General features: G+C 37.9%; 1 protein-coding gene across 3 annotated transcripts in view; it reads left to right on the plus strand.

Annotated features, from left to right (window-relative positions):
* Nucleotides 1-16,350, plus strand: part of SLC44A1 (solute carrier family 44 member 1) — a 202,014-nt gene that overhangs the window by 104,339 nt on the left and 81,325 nt on the right. For all 3 annotated transcript variants that reach the window (XM_045081648.1, XM_045081650.1, XM_045081649.1), the window contains exons 5-7: nt 350-443; nt 8,131-8,300; nt 10,224-10,313. In XM_045081648.1, coding sequence (XP_044937583.1) covers nt 350-443; nt 8,131-8,300; nt 10,224-10,313 — 354 coding nt within the window. The remainder of the gene's footprint in view (nt 1-349; nt 444-8,130; nt 8,301-10,223; nt 10,314-16,350) is intronic.

Here is a 16,350-nt window from a genome sequence, read left to right on the forward strand (position 1 = left end):
TTTAAGATATTATTTATTTATTTGACAAAGAGAGAGAGACAGCACAAGGAAACCCAAGCGGGGGCAGTGGGAGAGGGAGAAGTAGGCTTCCCACCCAGCAGGGAGCCCGATGCAGGGCTCATCCCAGGACTCTGGGATCATGACCGGAGCCTAAGGCAGATGCTTAACCACCCAGGCGCCTTGAGGAATCAGTTTTAAATGACTGAAGACGGATACTAAAGACCAAATCAGATTCTTATTAATTCTATAGTGTTTGAATTAATATTAACATATAAAATGAATACAGTGAATCAGTGAGAGAATTTGAGGCTCTGTTCTGCTAGCTAACATCCAGCTTTTCTTTCAACAGGATCAGCACTATGTAGCTACAACCTAAAGCCTTCTGAATATACTACATCTTCAAAAGCTTCTGTTCTATGCCCCAAACTACCAGTTCCAGCGAGGTAAATCTTACTGTATTTTGTTAACTTGTGACTTTTGTTTTTGTAGGTAGATTTTAAACTGTATATATTATCCTGGGGAAAGAGTCACTTGATGATGCCTATTGCTCAGGACCAATACTTTTATCACAAAATTTAGAAAGTAATACTAGAAATGACAGCATGTATTTCATATCTTAAAACACACACACACACACACACACACAGGCTAATAGCTTTTTTCTCATTCTCAGATTTTAATTTCTTTTGGAGGCTTACTTTTTTTTTAATACCATAATTTTTAAGAATATACAACTACTGAGTCATTGCAAAATCTATAGCAAAATTAGAAGCCAAGTCTCGCAGTCTCCAAAGATCCTTTGAAGTTGACCTTAGTAATACTGGGATTATTTTTAATTTACTTTGTAAATTTAAAAAATATGCCAGTGATTATTCTCCATACCTTATTTCAGGCTGCATCTTTTAGTACATTCTCTATTTTAATATACTGTGTGCCTTATCTTATCCAAGGTCTAACTCAACAAACACTGATTATTTTAGTACCTACTGCATATAATGGATACAAAGAAGAGACAGGAAATAATATTTACAGGGATCTCACAGTAGTTTTAAGGGAAGCAACTTTAAAATTATAAATGGTTTTTTTAATGAGGAAATAAATTTGCAAGCATTGTAGAATATGTCCCTAGAATTAGGTGAATAGCATTTAGAAGCATGTCTCATCTTGAGAACTTTAAGTGTATATCAACCAGGTATGACATGAGTCAACTTCATCAGGAATACTGAAGAAGCCACTTTTATTATATCTTGGTATCTTATAGCAAGCTACTGATTAAAATGTTGAGACTGATCTTATGTGTGCTTTCCTTTGGCTTGCTAATAGGTGTAACTTGTGCTTTATTAACTTGAATGAAATGTGGAAATTTCTGTTGAAAAGTAGACAGAGGATCTATCAGTTTCATTGGTGTCCAGCTCTTTTAGTCTTGTCAACTTGCTATTGGAGTTAAAATGTAAAACCTACAGAAATGAAAATAAAGGGATTATTTTAAAAGATACTAACAAGTGGGATCTGTAAATCATGGGTTTCGAGCTATAGGTAAAGAGACCCCATTTGTGACCGTTGAGAATATTAGAGAAGCTGTAACAGTAAGAAAAGGAGGTCCTTTGAATAGAGTCTTGGAGAAAATGTATCAATGTAAAGACAAGAAAGGCTCTGTCCTCTTATCTACTTGAACTCTAAAACAGCCTGTTTTAAATGCCTACTATGAGTATAGAGTCATATTTAAGATATAAACATATAAAAGGATAACCGGGCAGGGGTCAGGTAAATCCTTCTTCACCTCTGACCCCACCACGTTGAGGGCTGCCTCTTTCTGGTATCTCAGATGTTCCGTTCTTGGCCATACAGAGCTCACACATCTCACATACGGCGTCCTGAGGGGTATTCACTAGAAGGTAAGACATAGTATTAAGGGCTTGTGTTTTAAATGTGGACACACTTGGCTTCTAGCAAGATTGTCCACTGATGTCTCAGTAGTCTAAGCTGCAGTGATGGCCCGAAACCATCTGAAAACTGACAGTGAACTCTGTTTGTACTTTATTTAAAGATCCTCGGGTTTTATTTAATTTAGTACCTCACAGTCTAAGGATCTTATCATTTTTATCTGAGCTCAGCCTTGGAAAGTAAACAAAGAAGTAACAGTTGATAGAAGAAAATCAAATTAGGACCTGGTGAACAGCATCATTTAGCCTTTGGCAAGCAAAGTGCAAAGATCAGAAAACAGTGAATTGGTTGTAATAAAAAAACTTGGGGCAATACCACATTTCCCACCTCACATTAGAGACCACATCTTCAAAGATGAGTAAGATCCAGTCTCTGTCCTTAAGAAGCTCTGTCCTTTAAAAAAACAAAAACGAAAACAAAAACTACTGGTTTTGGTGACTTTTTGTATACACCAAAAGACGGGCTGTGGGCAAAGCATGATGCAGCCAAAGGACTTAGCATCGTTCACATCTCTTTTGCTCTCCTCCTAGGAGCACCCTAGTGGGACAGAAAGAGCTGCCCTTTGAGTCCAGCTAGGCCTGGGGGTGAATGCTGTGTCACCACCTTCTCTTTGTCAGCTTGAGCAAGTCTCTTCACCTGTCTGTGAACCAAGTGTCCTCCCATGTAAAACGGCAATATTAATACCTCTGTCTTGGAATTGTTGTCAGAATTAAATAAGAGCATATGCTTTAAGCATTCATTATTATGCTTGGCATCTGGCTTAGGGAGTAATATTTCTCTTAGGCTCTAGAGCTTTCCCTTTCACCCTAGCCTCCCTGGGTGCCTGGGCACCTTCTGCCATTGAAAGCAATGCCTGTTTCTTAGAGAAAAGCAGTTATAAACTAATTTGCAGTAAAACACTAATACCACATAATTGCCAAATGGGGACTATTCCTAAGAGCTTTCGAATTTTATTTTATTTTACTTTTTAAAAAGACTTTGTTTATTTGAGAGAAAGAGAGAAAGCGCAAGCAGAGGAGGGGCAGAGGCAGAGGGAGAAGCAGACTCTTTGCTGAGAAGAGAACCCAACGTGGGGCTCAATCCCAGGACCCTGGGATCATGCCCGGAGCCATGATACTTAACCGACTGAGCCACCCAGGTGCCCCGAGCTTTTGAATTTTAAAAGCAGATGCCTAGAAAGGGCCATGTTTTAGCCAAATTTATAACTTGGTGACATGATGGAGCGTGGTAGCCATAGGGAAACTAGCCCTTATACCTAAAATGCTTAAAGGTTTAAGTGTAGTTAAAGAAAACTGCAGTAGTACAAACATTACATGAATTCAGTAAATTTCACCAAACATTTATTTTACTATTGCTGGATGCCAGAAAGGATATTCGGTGTTGGGGAATTAAAAACATGATATGGACATGGGAAACTAATAGCCAAGAAAAAACGTGTTATCTGTTCATCATATTTTTAAAATAAAGGATTCCACATAAATTAACACTTGTTAATCATCTGTTGGGTGCCAGTCACCATATTAAGCTTCTCACGTGTATTGTCTTATTTAATCTTCACAAAGCCTATAAGGATATTGTCCCTAATTTATAGATGAGGAAATAGAAGATAGGAGAAGTTAAAGGGCTTGTGCGAGGTCACACAGTTAATTGTTAGGAATCAGATATTTAGTCTAAGATCTTGTAAAATCTATACCACAGTTTTATACTGATGTGAGTGTTATCTTGTTAAATACATGGGATGAGGTGAGTTTAGGGTCCTTTTCCTCTGCCATCTTCCCTAAGCAAAGTCCTATACCACAGTTAGATTGAAGAGAAAAGAAAAAAAAAAAGGAAAAAGGTGGGGGCCGCCTGGCTGGCTGAGTTGGTAGAGAGTACATGACACTTGATCTCAGGGTCATGAATTCAAGCCCCACATTGGAATTGGAGCCTACTTTTAAAAAAAAATTAAAGATTAAAATTTTAAAAGAGTACAGGAAGGAAAGGAGAGAAAATAAATAAAATGAAATACATGAAAAACCACTGCGTATTGCCATGAGAGTCTTGATTTATTTTCTACATTTTCTGGGCTGTCAAGAATCCTTTCTTACTATTCTTTCTTAAGTAAAATTTTTCATTAGAAATCATGTGTAATGACTTTTTTATAACCTGAAGTTTGAAGATCACTGTGTGAGAGGCAGACTCCCATCTTCTCTTATGAAGGCATAGGGGTGAGAGATACTAGGCATTGTTTATCATCGGACTTTGAGGGAGGGGAGCTCACTAACTGAGAGTCTGGACTTAAGGCAAATAGTGTGTTTGCCAAGGTAAGATACAGTATCCCTCTGAGCTAATTTTTAAAAATCTTTAGAAGACTCATTATAAATTCATTTTGTTCTTGTTGACTAATGTTTCAATAATGCGAAACAGCATCAGTTCCTAATGGGACTACATTGACTTCGTAAAGATTCAATATTCTGTGGGCTTCAAAAGGTAGGAAAAGTTGCTATAAATAGAATTCTTTATGCTTATCCTCTTAATTAAGAAGCACAAAGTGTGTCATTTAGGTTAGACACTAAAGTAGAAAAGATCTCACATAACGAGGTTCTCAGAAGCATTCTTTTCTGAGAGACATATGAAATCAGCTAATTCGAATTTGTTACGTCACATAGGACATAAGTGATAAAATAGAAGAAAAACCATTTCAGTGCCATGATTACTTAGGTTTTGTGGGTTTGTTTGTTTTTTAACAACAACGTCATTTGAGTATTAAAAACTCATGGCTGCTTGTTTTTGTTTGGGGGGGAACAGTAGAGGAAAAGGATGACAAGGAAATGTAGTGCTTTTTACTTTAAAACTAACTCTTGGGGCACCTGGGTGGCTTAGTGGGGTAAGCCTCTGCCTTTCGCCCAGGTCACGATCTCAGGATCCTGGGATCGAGCCCCACATCAGAGAGCCTGCTTCCCCTTCTCTCTCTGCCTGCCTCTCTACCTACTTGTGATTTCTCTCTGTGTCAAATAAATAAATAAAATCTTTAAAAAACCAAAAAAACTAACTCTTTAACTTTTTTTATGACTATGTCCAGATACCGTCTTCTCTTTTATTTGCCTTCTATTTCTGATATTCCCTACCACGAAGAACAATTTTGACCATTTTGACCATCAGCTAGACAATGTAGTCAGTCTGTGCTAATCTTATACCTTCAAATTTAGAGCTGTCAGGTTGGTTTTTTTTAAATTGACAGAGATTAAATTTTAAGGCACTGTCGTTAACGTTGCTTTAGTTCTTTGAAGGAGACTTGTAAAAAAACTCCTTCCAATTAGCCAAGAGCTTAGATATAGTATAAAAGTGACTTGAGGGATGCCTGGGTGGCTCAGTTGGTTAAGCAGCTGCCTTCGGCTCAGGTCATGATCCCAGCGTCCTGGGATTGAGTCCCACATCGGGCTCCTTGCTCAGCAGGGAGCCTGCTTCTCCCTCTGCCTCTGCCTGCCACTCTGTCTGCCTGTGCTTGCTCTCGCTTCTCTCTCTATGACAAATAAATAAATAAAATCTTTAAAAAAAAACAAGTGACTTGAAAGGGTAAGAGAACAGGTATTACTCAGCATTAACTCTTAAATAGAAATGAAAGATTTGAATTTTAAGAATATAATCCTTCCCTTTCAGCCATCTATCCTTATTATAAGTCTGAAAAGCAGAAATACATGAACGCTGCTGGGTATGCTGCTCCTGTTGATTTAGAATCACTGACTTATGGCTGGGCTCCATTCCTATTTATTATTATTGTCATTACTCCTACTCTTTTAGCTAAAAATGCAATTGTGTAATGTTAAGGGGATCACCCAAGGCTTTCGAACTTGTCCAGTTTTGTTTTCCTGTTGTAACAGACCCCACTGTCTTCTGGAAATGATGCGTATTTCTCTTTGAGCCTAAAACTAAAGCAGCATTCTCCTAGGATATGGGAGGTAGATGTGGAGCTGCCTCTGGATGGAGGGATAATACTTATAGTTATACGACAGGAAAATGGAAACAGAGCAGGGCCAGAAAATTGGTGGATATCGAAAGCAAGAAGGTGGCATCTGTATCCTGTTTTATGTTCAAGGTTGGAGGCAAGTGAGTTAAACAGAGGCTGCACCAGAAATGATAGTGTTACGAGTAAAGCAGCTGAATGTACAGGTAATTGTAGAGCAGAGAAGATTTTGGTTTTGAAAGATAGAGAACTCAGGCTTTAGTTAAAAATAAGGTTAGAAGTCCTTAGAGACATTAATCTGGCAGGGACATTACCTAGATAGACAGCATCAGGAAGAAAAACAGTTGTAGGTCAAAATAAAGTTTTCTTGTCCTAAATTAGCCACCGTTGACTGTGAACTTATGGTTAATTCTTTTGATGCTTTCCTGTAATATTTCTGAATAAATCCATTTCACTGAAAGATATTCTATAATTTAATAGCTTTTATATCATTAGTGAAACAACTTTTGTCAAAAACAATGGCTTGCATACCTTTAATTTAAGCATTGCTCAGAATGCTCTGACTTCCTGCAATTTCTGACAAAACATCAAATCTTGGGCATTAAATTTCACCAGTCCTGTTTTGAAGGTACACACAAATACACCCACAAGTCACAAGAGACACTTCTTTTTTTAAGTGAACATTCATGTCATAATGTCACGTCATTATTTTGGGATACATTTTACCAAAGCATAACTAAGGTAAGACTTGATCTTTATGATTATTGTTTTGTTGTTCCATGAAGTTTGACCGCATGGAATATGTCGCTTATTCTTACTCCCATTGGTGCTCCTTTACCAGCATCTAAGGAAAATCAATACCTAGTACATTTATATTTTTATTTGAAGAGAAATATTTTTGTTTTTTTCCATGGAAGGAAACAAAGATACTGTTTCACTTCAGTTCAGACAAAACTGCTTTGCTGGGATCAGAAACCTTGGAATTTGGTATTTAGTCATATATTCTTAGCCACGAATTTGACCCAAAAACAGTGCCAACCAAGAATGAGAGCACGCTTAGCTCATTGCCATCAACAGAGTTATATTAGAGCTATGACTGATAGTTCTACAAATAATTCTGAAAATCTGAGATTTGTAACAATGGCTAACCTTTAACTTAATGCACACAGACGTGTGTATTCATGTACGGACAGACATATGGATTCTGTTAGAATCCATACAAATCACAACTGAGGACATGTTCATAGAACTTTTTTAGACTCTCCTGTTGATCAGATAAATACCATAGTCTCAAAGGCTAAAATAGATAGAATATGTTCTAACAAATCAGAGCTACATCACTGTTCGAACATAGCTGTGTTCCTTCACAAGAAGAGCCCTGTGTAAACCTGATAGAACCGATGACCTCATTTTTTGGACACAAATAATCTCATAATCATAATGACATATAAAAAGAAAACCATGCAGAATCTCATGACCCTAACAAATTTTTTCATTTACATATATTTATTCTGTTCTCATTCTTATGTTTCTCTTTTTTGTACAGAGTTGGCAGCCATCACATTAGATCAAATTTCTGCTTCTTTCCCCTGTACTATTACCTCCTAAGTGTTTCCATACATTAGTATCCATGGTTATTGTTTTAAACAGCCGCATATTATGCTGTATGTTGATGTCTTGGCATGATTAATTGATAGGAAAGTTAATAAGCTTGTGCCCCACACCTTTTCTTAATGCAAGGTTTTGTATGCTGTTCTGATAGAGGAAACTTTGTATTCACGGTGGAACATTTCAAGCAAAAGCATGTGTGTTTTCTAGTTTTAAATAGCTTACGGCAAAAAGTCATTTTCAGTCCAATGAAGTATATGTTTGTAAGTTTTGTCATCTGCCCATTGACCGATGGATGTACAGGCGAAGGAGTTTAAGTGTTTGCTTTTGCTTTTCGTATTCTGTATGTGCGTATGTGCGTGTATATGTGCGTGTGTTTCTTTCCAGAAGGGGAGGGTAATGTCTTCCTTTGGAATATGCACTCCACCCTCTCTGATAAGGCCTGTGGTAAGATTCGCATCCCTGCCCATAACAGTCATCCTCATAGCATTAAGCTCACAGCTCTTGGCCCCCATATGATGTGTGGAGGGTGGAGTGTATTGCAGTCATAATCACCTTTCATTTGTGTGTTTGATGTGGCATTTATATTAAGTAGGAGTAATTTTTTTTCTGATTTTTTTTTCTTGTATCACCAGTGCACCTATTCCATTCTTCCATCGCTGTGCTCCTGTGAACATTTCCTGCTATGCCAAGTTTGCAGAGGCCCTGATCACCTTTGTCAGTGACAATAGTGTCTTACACAGGCTGATTAGTGGAGTAATGACCAGCAAAGAAATTATATTGGGACTTTGCTTGTTATCACTAGGTAATTGTTTTTCTCATTATTAGCTATTGCATAGTACTGCAGTAGAAGACTGTTCTGTCTTTTAACCAAAATATGAATACAACCGGGATACCTGTACAATGTTTAACTTCCCATAGCCTACATAATTGTTTCAGATTATATAGAGTTGTAAATATATACATATTTAAATATATATATATATATATATTTATATTTATATATCTGAAACTTTCTTTTTCTCTCATTGGAGATAACGGGTGTTTTCCCAAACTGGTTACTGTCTATAATAACATTTAATATGATAGCAAGAGGCTTCTTTTAGTGAATCAGTACCCCCTTTGTTTTTAGTTATGATTCCAGAGAGGCTTATAAAAAAGAGCCACATAGTCTCTTTACTATTTCCATCAAAGAGCAAAGCTTTCTGATAGATTACTTTTTGAGTATGTTTTTTTTTTTCATTGCTACAGTTCATAATACCATTGTATTGCTGGAAAAGTTAGGAAATCTCCACTTGTTAGCCCTTGAGTTTTCTTGTCAATAGATAAAGTAAATGTGATTTTCAAGATGTAAATACCCTGGGTTAACCTAGAACCATATGTAACCGTATCAGAATCTATAGCTCTTTTTAGCTGGGAGGAGTAAACTGTGGTAGGAACCAAGCACCTCTTTCACTGTATAAGTAAAATGAGTATTTATGCCTGTTAACAATTGTAGTCATTGAGAAGACTAGCTGTATTTCCATCTTGTCATTAGAGAGTATTTTCTTTTTGCTTAGGTAGTACTTGACTCAGTTGAAATAATGCTGTCCATATGAAAAGCTATTTCTGTGATATTTGAAACGCTCCCATCTGTTTTTGGTTCCTGTACATTTATTGCAAAAGTGAGTACCTTAATAATGTTACCTAGTCACAGATCCTGACCGTTTTTTTGGCTTTGCAAATGCCCCCCCAAAAAACTTGAATTAGTCCAGCTTTACGAAAAAGTTACTTGGTTTCTGAAATAGTTGAAGACTTTAACCAAGAAAAGAAAAACCAAACCTTTAAAATTGTGCTAATAATGTGAAACCATTGGAATTCCAGTTTTTATTGGAATGGTTCTCTTTGTTCACTTGTTGGTAACATGGGCATTTAGTTAATTAAAGAAGAACAAATGATGATTTCAGAAACAAATTTCCCCATGCAAAGGTCAAATCTTCCTGGTTTCTTTTTTAAGATTTCTTTCACTCAAGATTTTAGCATGTTGGAATTTAGCTTTGGTTGGGTAGAGGCATTGGCTAAATAACTCCAACTGAGCTTTGCTCTTTTTTGAAGAGTCTCTCAATCAATCAGAACCCCTGACCCCAGTTAAGAAGTAAGGTTAAAGGAATTTGGGCCTCAGGAGGCTTCAGGATATTATTACATAGGGTCAGAGCATTTTTTGGAATTTCAGAAGAGAAACGACCATAAAAAGATAAAATACTGTCTAGCGTGTGGACCATCTATCAGAGAAGTTGGTCTTGATATGCAAGGGTTACTCCAGGAAGCGTAGCACCTGGAGCACCTTTAACTAATCTCTGTCTGTGTGTGGTAGTTTTTCCAATCACCAACACGACACATCACTCTCTCCACTCTGTGTGTTGGCATGTCTGTTTGCATGTGAGTTCTGACGTCTTCCCATGGTGAATCCACAACAGTTGTGTGCTGTTTTGGAGTCACCATGTTGCATTTGCATGTGTTCTTTTCTGTCATTTATAAACCCACGGTTAGGTGCCTTTGGTTTCCAGTGCTGCAAGTACCAAAGTCAAAGCGCAGAAGTAGCCAGTTAACCTTTTGTCCCTAAATTGGGGTCTTGAACGTGTCAATAGCGACCAATTGTATCCCTAGGAGAAAACAATTGAAAGAGTTTCTCTTTATATTTTCCACTGTTTTAAAATAATATTCTACGTGTTCTCTGTTTTCCCTGCAGTTCTATCCATGATTCTGATGGTGATAATCAGGTATATTTCAAGAGTACTTGTGTGGATCTTAACGATTCTGGTCATACTGGGTTCACTCGGTAAGCTGCTTATTCCTTTGTTTTTTAGTAATTAGAATTGAGAGTTAAGTTTGCTTTTAACAGTCCCTCAGTTCAGAACTACTTTGATTATTTTAAAGATTTTATTTATTTATTTGAGGGAGAGAAAGGTGCACCTGCACTGAGAACACAGGACCTGGAGATCATCCAGATACCCCACTCTGGTTATTTTAAATAATTTTTTTGTAAGTCTTGTGAGTTCATTTACACACCATAAAAAGACTGGTGAGTGGATTACACTGACGTTAATTCACTAGGAGATCACTAAATGAGATAAAATGGTGAAGTCCTGGGCCGTTTGGAATAGAGCAAGTGGAGACATTTTTAAAAGGAGGCTAACATTTTTCTATCAGTATCAGTTTTGGGAAAAGAGCCCATAAGAAAAAGAAAACAACTGAGGCCCTGTTCTGCTTCTTTTTTATAATTTTTCTCTTGATGCTTTCAGTGTTCCCTGTCTGGTAGAGGAAGGGATCCTTTCCTTTGATCCTAAACCTTTTAATGGCCTGAATCCACCATTCTAAGGTGTTGAAGTTCTTTCTGGTTGAGCTACTCCTGGTGGGATAATTGTGTGTGTATAAAATTTTTACTCATTTTTCTGTCTACTGACATTCTGTTTTGTTTAATATTTTTGCTTTACTATTTCTAATGAAAGCTTCTGGGTTTTCTGTGTTTATTGTCTTTTCTGGAGAATAGTAATTCCCTCCCCTCCCAAATATAAATGATCTAACTACTTCCATGGTAGAAAATAGAAATATAAAAAGAGGAAAACGTTTTATTTTCCTATACCACCTCTTTTCTTTATTGTTTTTAATTTAATTTATTTATTTGAGAGAGCAGAGTGAGCAAGAACACAAGTTGGGGGGAGGGAAGGCAGAAGGAGAGGGAGAAGCAGGCTCCCTGCTGAGCATGGAGCACCGTGGATCTCAGGATCCTGGGATCATGACCTGAGCTGAAGACAGACAGTTAACCACCTGAGCCACCCAGGGGCCCCACTACCGCTTTAAAAGAAGTTTATTTTGCCTCTAAAATCTTCACAGTTTCACCCCACCTTCCCTCAGTTTACCACTATTAGTGTTGAAATTCAGAACATATGTATATTATTTTTAAATAAATAAAGTGCCTTTTTTCAATGCATTTGTAAATGCTTTACCCAATGTGAAACTTTTTTAGTAGGGAGTTTGCTGCCATTACATTTATAATCCTGCCTGCTATGTTTGGTCTTACTGGTGTCATCTGTTTCATGTTTTCCTGAAGTGTGTGCTTTCTTATTTTGTTTTCCCCATCTTTGCTATACGAACTACGCTTTCACTGGTTATTTTCACCCTGTTTTAGAGGTATACATTTTATTTTTACTTCTACAATTGGTAACCCATAGGTTTTCAGAAAATATTCTTCAATCTAGAATCCTATCATTATTAAAGGCTGAAATGAAAGGGTAGGTGTTGGGTTTTCCCGTACCTCCTTTAAATTCAGCATACACGTCTTCGTTTCCAATCCTACTCCTCTCAGTCTGCTCCCATTTTAGCCATTAAAAATAATCTGAATTTTTGCTTTCAGGTTATTAAAGTTAAACTATTATTTGATATATTGTATCTTTTTTAAAAGAATTTTTCCTTTGGCTTGAAATGTTTCATAATTACATTTATAAATTTATTTACATTCTTCTGTCCTAGTTTTAGTGCGAACTTCCGGTCTTCCATAAAACGTAACTCTTGAGTTCTTAATTTTGGTTCATCTTTGTTTTTAGTTCTTTATTTAGATTCAATTTAGTTAACATAGACTGTATTATTAGTTTCAGAGGTAGAATTTAGTGATTCACCAGTTGCATATAACACCCAGTGCCCTCCTTAATGCCAGTCACCCACTTACTCCATCCCCCACCCACCTTTCTCCAACAACCTTCAGTTTGTTTCCTAGAGTTCAGTATGTCTTGTGGTTTGCCTCCCTATTTTCATCTTACTTAATTTTTCCTTCCCTTCCCTATGTTCATGTGTTTTGTTTCTTAAATTCCACATACAAGTGAAATCATATGTCTTTTATCTTTCTCTGACTGATTTATTTTGCTTAGCATAATACCCCGTAGTTCCATCCACGTCACTGAACCTGGCAAGATTTCATTCTTTTTTTTGTTGTTGTTAAAGATTATTTATTTATTTATTTGACAGAGAGACATCACAAGTAGGCAGAGAGAGAGGAGGAAGCAGGCTCTCTGCTCAGCAGATGATGCGGGACTCGATCCCAGAACCCTGAGATCATGACCTGAGCCGAAGGCAGTGGCTTAACCCACTGAGCCACCCAGGCGCCCAAGATTTCATTCTTTTTGATGGCTGCAAACCATTCCATTGTGTGTATATATACATACATCTTTATCCATTCCTCTCTCGATGGACTTCTGGGCTCTTTCCATAGTTTGCCTATTGCGGCATTGCTGTTATAAACATTGGGGTGCATTTGTCCCAGTTCATCTTTGTTCTTTTTTTTTAAAATTTCTTTTCAGTGTAACAGAGCTCATTGTTCATGCACCACACCCAGTGCTCCATGAAATACGTGCCCTCCATAATACCCACGACCTGGCACCCCCAACCTCCCACCTCCCGCCCCTTCAAAACCCTCAGATTGTTTTTCAGAGTCCATAGTCTCTCATGGTTCATCTCCCCTTCCAATTTCCCTCAACTCCCTTCTCCTTTCCATCTCCCTGTGTCCTCCATGTTATTTATGCTTCACAAATAAGTGAAACCATATGATGATTGATTCTCTCTGCTTGACTTATTTCACTCAGCATAATCTCTTCCAGTCTTGTCCATGTTGCTACAAAAGTTGGGTATTCGTCCTTTCTAATGGAGGCATAATACTCCATAGTGTATACGGACCACATCTTCCTTATCTATTCATCCGTTGAAGGGCATCTTGGTTCTTTCCACAGTTTGGCGACCATGGCCATTGCTGCTGTAAGCATTGGGATACAGATGGCCCTTCTTTTCACTACATCTGTATCTTTGGGGTAAATACCCAGTAGTGCAATTGCAGGGTCATAGGGAAGCTCTATTTTTTATTTCTTTTTTTTTTTAAAGATTTTATTTATTTATTTGACAGACAAAGATCACAAATAAGCAGAGAGGGAGGCAGAGAAACACGGAGAAGCAGGCTCCCTGCTGAGCAGAGAGCCTGATGTGGGACTCGATCCCAGGACCTCACAGGTCATGGGATCATGACCTGAGCCAAAAGCAGAGGCTCTAACCCACTGAGCCACCCAGGCACCCCTATTTTTAATTTCTTAAGGAATCTCCACACTGTTCTCCAAAGTGGCTGCACCAACTTGCATTCCCACCAACAGTGGAAGAGGGTTCCCCTTTCTCCACATCCTCTCCAACACACGTTGTTTCCTGTCTTGCTAATTTTGGCCATTCTAACTGGAATAAGGTGGTATCTCAATGTGGTTTTAATTTGAATCTCCCTGATGGCTAGTGATAGCCATTTGTATGTCTTCATTGGAGAAGTGTCTGTTCATGTCTTCTGCCCATTTTTTGACATGATTATCTGTTTTGTGTGTGTTGAGTTTGAGAAGTTCTTTATAGATCCTGGATATCAACCTTTTATCAAATATCTTCTCCCATTCTGTGGGTTGCCTCTTTGTTTTATTGACTGTTTCCTTTGCTGTGCAGAAGCTTTTGATCTTGATGAAGTCCCAAAAGTTCATTTTCGCTTTTGTTTCCTTTGCCTTTGGAGACATATGTTGAAAGAAGTTGCTGTGCTGATAGCTAAGAGGTTACTGCCTTTGTTCTCCTCTAGGATTCTGATAGATTCCTGTCTCACATTGAGGTCTTTTATCCATTTCGAGTTTATCTTTGTGTACGGTGTAAGAGAATGGTCGAGTTTCATTCTTCTACATATAGCTGTCCAATTTTCACAGCACCATTTATTGAAGAGACTATCTTTTTTCCACTGTATATTTTTTCCTGCTTTGTCGAAGATTATTTGACCATAGAGTTGAGGGTCCATATCTGGGCTCTTTACTCTGTTCCACTGGTCTATGTGTCTGTTTTTATGCTAGTACCATGCTGTCTTGGTGATCCCAGCTTTGTAGTAAAGCTTGAAATCAGGCAACATGATGCCCCCAATTTTGTTTTTGTTTTTCAACATTTCCTTAGCAATTTGGGGTCTCTTCTGATTCCATACAAATTTTTGGATTCTTTGCTCCAGCTCTTTGAAAAATACCGGTGGAATTTTGATAGGAATGGCATTAAAAGTATAGATTACTCTAGGCAGTATAGACATTTTAACAATGTTTATTCTTCCGATCCAAGAGCATGGAATGCTCTGCCATCTTTTTGTGTCTTCTTCAATTTCTTTCATGAGTGTTCTGTAGTTCCTCGAGTACAGATCCTTTTAACTCTTTGGTTAGGTTTATTTCCAGGTGTCTTATGGTTCTTGGTGCTATAGTAAATGGAATCAATTCTCTTAATTTCCCTTTCTGTATTTTCATTGTTAGGGTATAAGAAAGCAACTGATTTCTGTACATTGACTTTGTATCCTACCACTTTACTGAATTGCTGTATGAATTCTAGTAGTTTGGGGGTGGAGTCTTTTGGGTTTTCCATATAAAGAATCATGTCATCTGCAAAGAGAGAGAGTTTGACTTCTTCATTGCCAATTTGGATACCTTTTATATCTCTTTGTTGTCTGATTGCTGTTGCTAGGACTTCTAGTACTATCTTGAACAAGAGTGGTGAGAGTGGGCATCCTTGTGTTCCTGATCTCAACGGGAAGGCTGTGAGCTCTTTCCCATTGAGGATGATATTTGCTGTGGGTCTTTCATGAATAGATTTGATGAAGTTCAGGAATGTTCCCTCTATCCCTATACTTTGAAGTGGTTTTTTTGTTTGTTTTGTTTTTAAAGATTTTATTTGTTTATTTGACAGACAGAGATCACAAGTAGACAGAGGCAGGCAGAGAGAGAGAAAGGGAAGCTGGCTCCCTGCTGAGCAGAGAGCCTGATGCGGGACTTGATCCCAGGACCCCAAGATCATGACCTGAGCCGAAGGCAGCGGCCTAACCCACTGAGTCACCCAATCAGGAACGGATGCTGGATTTTGTCAAATGCTTTTTCTGCATCAATTGAGAGAACCATGTGGTTCTTCTCTCTTCTCTTACTGATTTGTTCTATCACGTTGATTGATTTGAAAATGTTGAATCATCCTTGTAACACAGGGATGAATCCCACCTGGTCATGGTGGATAATCTTTTTAATGACGTGAATTTGAATTCATTTAACTTATTCATGAAGAACTTGTGGGTTCTATATTTTCTTAACTCTTGAGCATCTAAGATTATTAGCTCTGCCTTAACATGGGAATATTGAATCTGTTGCATATAAAATTCTCAGGAGGCAAAATGTTCTCTGGGTCTGTACTTTACTTTTTGGAGACCAGTCTAATTTTGTGCCTTTGCCCACCACCTGTTTCACTCACCTAGATGTGTCTCTGATTTTTAACTTATCCTTATAACTTAAAACTTCTGTCTGATTCTGAATCTTAACTAGGTTTGCCCATGATCTCTTTTTTGGGGTGGCGTGGGTGTGTCTTTTCAAACTTGAAAAGTTGTCTTATTTCTGTATTTGAGTACTGTTTCTGTGTCATTGGTTTTCCTCTTCACATCATTCTTCATTCTTCTCCTATTATCTTCTACATTATCATTTGAATCCTTTATCACTTTCTTTACACTCAGAAGGAGCTCTTCAAGTGTACCTTCCAGATCACTGATTTCGTTTTCCTCACTGTCACTTCTTTACTGGACCTCCTCACTTTGTTATTCCACTCCTTCCTTCGTCCAGCCACCTTTCTTTTTACTTTAGCGTGTGTCACCATCGTATCTAGTTTCTGTTTCTTGGTCACTTTGGGCTGCTGTGACAAACTACCATCGACTGGATGCCTTATCAACAACAAACGTTTACTTCTTACAGTTCTGCAGGATCAAAAGGCCAAAGCCAAGGTGCCAGCAGCTTCGTTTATCCGGTGAGGGC

The sequence above is a fragment of the Mustela putorius genome, unplaced genomic scaffold, assembly GCF_011764305.1.
Source record: "Mustela putorius furo isolate JIRA1106 unplaced genomic scaffold, ASM1176430v1.1 tig00000580_pilon_pilon_pilon, whole genome shotgun sequence".
In the NCBI taxonomy this organism is placed as follows: Eukaryota; Metazoa; Chordata; class Mammalia; order Carnivora; family Mustelidae; genus Mustela; species Mustela putorius.